The sequence below is a fragment of the Podarcis erhardii genome (genome assembly GCF_964252035.2).
Source record: "Podarcis erhardii genome assembly, chromosome: 16".
Classification (NCBI taxonomy): domain Eukaryota; kingdom Metazoa; phylum Chordata; class Lepidosauria; order Squamata; family Lacertidae; genus Podarcis; species Podarcis erhardii.
In genome coordinates, this window is record NC_138514.1 from 25,233,322 (window position 1) to 25,239,321 (window position 6,000).

Sequence of the window (6,000 nt, forward strand, 5' to 3'; positions counted from 1 at the left end):
TGCACAGAACTTCTGTTTAGGCAGGAGGAAATAGCTGAATTGTAGAGTTGGAAGGGACCCAAAGGGGCATCTAGTCTCTCATAACGGACACACCTTTGTAGGAAGGACAAAAAAGTGCAGGCATGCCTCTGGCTTTCAGAGACAATTTCTCCCTGATAAATATTTATGGAGAAGCATCTGTCGGAGGAATGGTGGCGAAATACAAGGGTGTTGTTAGCAGGGACCAAGCCCCGGGTCCCAGATTTCCTGCCCCCACTTTTTAACCACAATTTCCCCTTTCCTTGTGAGGTGCTTAGGGGCTTCTATAAACTGCTGTTGAGAACCCAGCCAGCCGCCATCTTCATATGCCCAGAAATTAATCCATATCATGGGTCTGAAGGTCCTGAACCTTCAAACTATTTCATGGATGCTATTTCATAGAACTGTAGAGCTGGAAGAACCCTGAGGACCATCCAGTCGAATCCCTTGCAGTGCAGGAATATGCAGCTGTCCCGTACGGGGATCGAACCTGGAACCTTAGCATTATCAGCACCGTGCTCTAGCCAACTTACCAAGCTATCCAGGCTGACTATCTGGTTACATCCCAGGAGAGCCCAGGAGAGGGAGGGAAATCCAGCTTATTTCATAGGAACACAGGAAACTGCCTTCTACCAAGTCAAACCTTTGGTCCATCTAGCTCAGGACAGTCTGCACTCACTGGCAGCTGCTCTCTAGGGGTTCAGGCAGGGGTCTCTCCCAGCTGGGGAGAGAACATGGGACCTTATGCATGTGCAGCCATACTCGGGAGCAATCCCAATTGGCACCTGCTTTGCACACTCCAAACGCCCTGGCTCCCAGACCTACCACACTTGCAGCAATTTGTACGAGGCAGACTGAACAGCAAACATGCAAAGGGCACCCCCAGCTCCAGCCAGGAGTTTCCCGGTGGCATTGGGGCCGGCTCTACTGTTGGGCAAAATGAAGAGGAGGCTGCTTCTGGTGGCAGGGAAGCAGTGGCAAGGTGGCAAGGTGATGAAGGAACCAGCTGGGCACACCAAGCAGCCTGCCCACCCCTGCCCTCTCAGCTGACTTGCCACCCTTGGCTGGCAGTAATGGGGTGCTGGTCATGACATTTTACCACCCGAAGCAAAGGGCTGGATTGCAAGATCTCTGCCCTGTCCCAGTGGCCCTGACACAATCTGACTGGACTGATGAATGACTTATTTTGACAAGATCCTCAGCTCTTCCCGAGGCAGCAGGGCGGCTTAGGGGGTGCAGAGTAGAGGCTAGCTTAGGGGGCTTGGCAGAGGGGTTGGGGCACTGCTGCCTGCTGCCTGAGCCAGCCACCTCACTCCAAAGAAGGATCCCGCTGCCCGTCCAGTCAGGGTCTCCCTGTGAATTTGGGGACCATCTTCTCGCCTCCACCCCGGGCTCCTTTGGGAGGATGGGGCAAGATATAAATTTACAGTGGTGCCTTGGTACTCAAACAGCTTGGTTCCCGAACAAATCAGCTCCCGAACGCCGCAAAAGTGAGTGTTCTGGTTTGTGAACATTTTTTGGAAGCCGAACATCCGACGCAGCTTCCGCAGCTTCTGTTTGAGTGCAGGAAGCTCCTGCAGCCAATTGGAAGCTGTGCCTTGGTTTTCGAACTGTTCCAGGAGTTGAACAGACTCCCGGAACAGATTAAGTTTGAGAACCAAGGTACCATTGTAATAAGGAAGGAAATAAATAAATGGACTCTCGCAGCAAAATGACTTCGGTCTACCAGTGTGGAAAAACCCGCTCAGAAGGAACAAATAGACGGGACGTGTGCGTTCCTCTAGTTCACTTCAGGAGTGCTCCAGAAACGAACTTAGAATCACAGAATTGTAGAGTTGGAAGGGGTACCAACGGTCATCTAGTCTGACCCTCTCTTAACTTGAGTGGGCCTGCTTCACCCATCACAGCTACCTCACAGGTTCCCCCATGATGTCTCAACAGTTGTCAGGCTGCCACCCCCAGCCCCTTATAGCAAAGGGAACACCTGTGACCCTACAGACCCTGTCGGACTCCAACTCCCAGCAGCCAACGATGGGGAATAATGAGAGTTGGAGTCCTGCAATGTCTCTGGGGTCACCAGCTCCCCAGCCCTGACCGTGGCGATCCTTGGGTGCCTTTCTTCACCCAGGTCCCAACATCTGAGCCCTAGGCAATCCTTCCCCTACTGCAGAGACAATCTGTCAAACAGGTTGCTCGAGTGAGAAAGCCCAGCCTTCTGAACAGCAGGTCTCTGTCTAGTTTGACCCAGAGATGGGGAATTCTTCCAGCCTATCAGATCTGAGTCTTCCCAAAGAGATATTTTTTTTTTTTTAAATGGGATCCTCAAGCCGTCACCCCACATGCTTGGAGTGAAGCGATGACAGTTCCTGAGGGCGGCAAGGGAGACAGTACGATCTCGCGGGGAATGCCAAAATAGAAAAGCAAGAGAGTGTGTTTCATTAATGCCTCTTGCTGTGTTCAAAACCCGGGAAGAGCATGTTTTCCAAGAGGACACCCAAGTTGCAGGCAAAGGCGGCGGCTGTTTGGCGGGACCACAGTGTTCCCAGAGATGGGTCAAAGGCGTCCGGGATGGTGGTGTCCCTTCTGATGAACCCCATGGGATCCTATGGGCAAGACCCACTTCTCCTACCTGCTTCCCCTTTTTGGATCGGGTGCAAGGCAGGAACCTCACTCGGATCCTGCCCTCCCGCTTCCCATGGGCTTCCCTTTGCTCTCTGACTGGGCAAAGCGTCCGTGGTCACCCGGGGAGAGCCACATCGTCACCACAGGAGAGCGACCTGTGCAAATTGTGTGGGCTGTGCAGGTGGCACATCCTTCTGACATGCAATAATTCATAGGATTGTAGAGCTGGGAGGGACTCAGCGACTCAACTAGTCCAACTCCCTGCAAAGCAGAAACCACAGCTAATTCTTGAGCAATGACCAAACTCACTTGTGGGGGGCAAGCGGTGAGCTAACTCCCCCCCAACACCAAGGAAGATGAAAGTAAATGTTGGGGTTCAAGAGGAACCCTTTTTACTCTGACGTTCTGTGCCCCAATCCTCAAAGCACTGCTATGGCTCCTCAATGCACTCTGCACATGCTCAGAAACACTGCATTACATGCTTGCACCATCTGAGGGGCTGAGGTTTGGTGTTTGGCAAACACCTTCTGGGGATTCAGTTAAGCCCTTCCTGTCCTCACCTGGAGTCCACTGGCTTCATATCCTGCCCCCCTTCCATTCAACCACCACGATAGACCCTTAAAGTTTTTCAGTGGTAATATTAGTGACTCCCTGTGGGCAGGCAGCACCTCAGCCACCTCCTGGGTGCACCCGGAAGATTTCAGAGACCCTGGAGGTGGTGAGGGGCAGTACCGGGGGCTCCAGACTTTTGCCCCTTGTCACCAACAAGCAGGGAGTAGAGGGATTGGTCTGAGATTTGGAGCAGTGAGTCTTGCTCCAGAGGGGGGGAGCAGCACTGAGTTTTTAAAAGGTGCGACGGCAGGTGCCCACCAGTGGGGCAGGAGCTGGAAGGACCCACAGCAGAGGGAGGCAGAGGTGACTCCTCTCAGTCTTGCCCCCCATCCTGCTCCTTGCCGAGTTCTACAAGTGCACCTCAGAGGGGAGCCTGTGACAGCCAGTGGCCTGTTGCAAGAAAGCAAAAAGGTGGGTGCAGGCGGAGGTCGGGTGCCCCAGTTGCCCAGACGGAACAGCCTCTGCCGCAGATGGCTTGGAAGCGAGGCGGCTCGACGACCCCTTCCAGGGCCGGGGGAAAAAGCATCTGGTCAGAGGCTGTCTGCGGTTTTCGTCCTGAGCCTTCTCTGCTGCTCCCGCTGCTTCTTACCTCCTTGCCACGAAGCCGGGAGACTGGAGAGCAGAAGGACAGTGACAGCCCCGGGAAGGAAGGAAGGAGTCCGTAGCCTGGCCATCTCTCTCGACGCAATGCCCCAGCCCGCTGGCCGCCGGAGTGTTTTATCCTAGCGGAGCTGCTTAATTGCGGCTTCCAAGGATGTAAAAGGGGGGGGGGGAGAGAGGGGGGAGGGATGAGGGGAGGGGACAAGGCTCAGGACACTACGTCATTGGGAGAGGGGGCACACACACACACACACACACACAGACGGATCTCTCTCTCCAAGAGCCTGGCTTGCCTTTGTAATTTCTCTCTCCCCAGCGCGGGTGGGATCTGTTGCCAAAAGCGAGCTCTGCTGCCAAGAGAGATTTCAGGAAAAGGGGGAGGGAGCTGGAGGGAGGGGGGATCCAGATTGGTACAGCGGCTCCCCCCCTCCTTTTAGGGAGGGGGATAAAGTTCTGGCTGAATCAGATGCCCTGGACCAATGCAGGGCATCAAGGCCTGAGGCCAAGAGGACGGGCCAGGAGGCAGTCAGGTTGTGGGACGAGGGGAGCGAGGGTCCCGCATCGGAATGGGTTTTGGAAGTGGGGGGTGTCTTGGAATGGAATGTGAGGGGCCCTGAGGATGGGAGCCGGATGGAAACGGGTCCCCGCTGAACAGACAGGACTAAGGGTGGGGTGGGGGAGAGAGCAGGGGTGGGGGAAGGTGGCGGAAATTAAGTCGGAGAGTCTGGAGATAAGCTATCTCCAAAGGGTTCCAGCTCTGAGCAGCTGAACCCCTGGGCCGCAGCCAGCCAGCCCCCGCTAAGCGGTTGCTTCAGTTTTGTTTGTGCTCAGACATCCTACACCTGGACATCCTACACTCCTCTTCAACACAGGGAGCCGTGGCCTGAAAGTGGCCCTGAGCCAAGGGGGTCGCGGACCCCTGACCTTTAGCAAAACAACAAGTACAACACCAATGCTCTCGTTTCCACATTTGCAAAGGCGGAGTGGCACAGATAAACCTGTCCATTCCAGGTCCTTGTTCTTCCTGTCCCCCAGTCTGCTTCTGCATGTTTCCACATCGGTTTGCAATTTGTTTATTTATTCCGAAAAGCCCTCACGAGAATTCGTCAGCTCCGAATGCACATAGTTACATGCATTTTGTTGCATGCAATTTTTGGCCTGGCTCTGTGCGGGGGTTTTTTGTTTTTGTTTTTTGCAAAACGGTTTCACATAATCTAATGCATTTGGGGCATGTTCTTTTTGCTAATAGATGCAATGTTAGGCACACTTTGCCTAACAAGAATGAATTTTGTTCCTTGGCTGGAGAACTGCATTGCAAAATTCAGAGAAGTGCATCTGTCAAAGGTTCAGTTCTCAGGTTGTTTGGGAACGTGCGAATTAGATAGTCTCGCCTGCAGAATTTATCCCCTTCCCTGACCTTCAGGGCAGTAAGAGAGACCCAAACATCTTGGGGACGTAGGTGGTGAATTTCAAGATGTCTTGCCTTGCTACATTCACCACAAAGCGCTGGGCAACTCTCTTGGCTTCAGTTGCCCTTCTGTGAAATGGGTACATCCATCAACCAGTTGACAAAATTCCTAGTAAAAGCGATTACAAGGAAAGCTGTAATGAAGAAGGTGGTTAGGAGATGGCAGGATTGGAGATCTTTCCAAATGATGTTCCTTCTCACTTTGGTGACTGAAATGCACATGTTCGGGGCAGACCCTAGAAGAAGAGTATCTCTCCATCCTGCTACAGAAGGTGGAGTAGAGACGCCTCAGGCATAATGACTGAAGCACGGTTTGTATATGCCCAGGAGAACTCTTGCCATCTTCAAGATGCTAATAAAATCTTCATTCTAGGCCCCAGAAACCAGGTGTTACCTTTGATAGAGTCCCATCCCTTGCTATGCCACCCACCTTGGTGTGGGCAGCAGTGGCAGATAGAGTAGGATTGCTCCACCACTATGTGTAGGGTCACATATAGAGAAGACAGATGGCTATAACCCCCCATCCACAGAAATCTGGCATGGGGCGCAGAATTCCCCACTCAAGAATTTCTGGAACCTTTTGCTTCCAAGGAATTGTTCTTCCCAGCCTCCTAGAAAGCCTGGATTTTGTTGACTTTTTTCCTCGATGCCAGAAATGGGTGCCTTCCCTGCCCCCTCCC

The 6,000-nt window shown here is 53.1% G+C and overlaps 1 protein-coding gene across 8 annotated transcripts in view; it reads right to left on the bottom strand.

Annotated features, from left to right (window-relative positions):
• ELN (elastin) overlaps positions 1-4,014 on the bottom strand; it is a 59,560-nt gene extending 55,546 nt beyond the window's left edge. For 4 of the 8 annotated variants that reach the window (XM_081843776.1, XM_081843778.1, XM_081843774.1 and 1 more), the window contains exon 1: positions 3,842-4,014. In XM_081843776.1, coding sequence (XP_081699902.1) covers positions 3,842-3,926 — 85 coding nt within the window. In that variant the 5' untranslated portion in view covers positions 3,927-4,014. The remainder of the gene's footprint in view (positions 1-3,841) is intronic. The other 4 variants (XM_081843777.1, XM_081843775.1, XM_081843773.1 and 1 more) reach the window with 1 other exon arrangement.
• Positions 4,015-6,000: the final 1,986 nt, after the last annotated feature.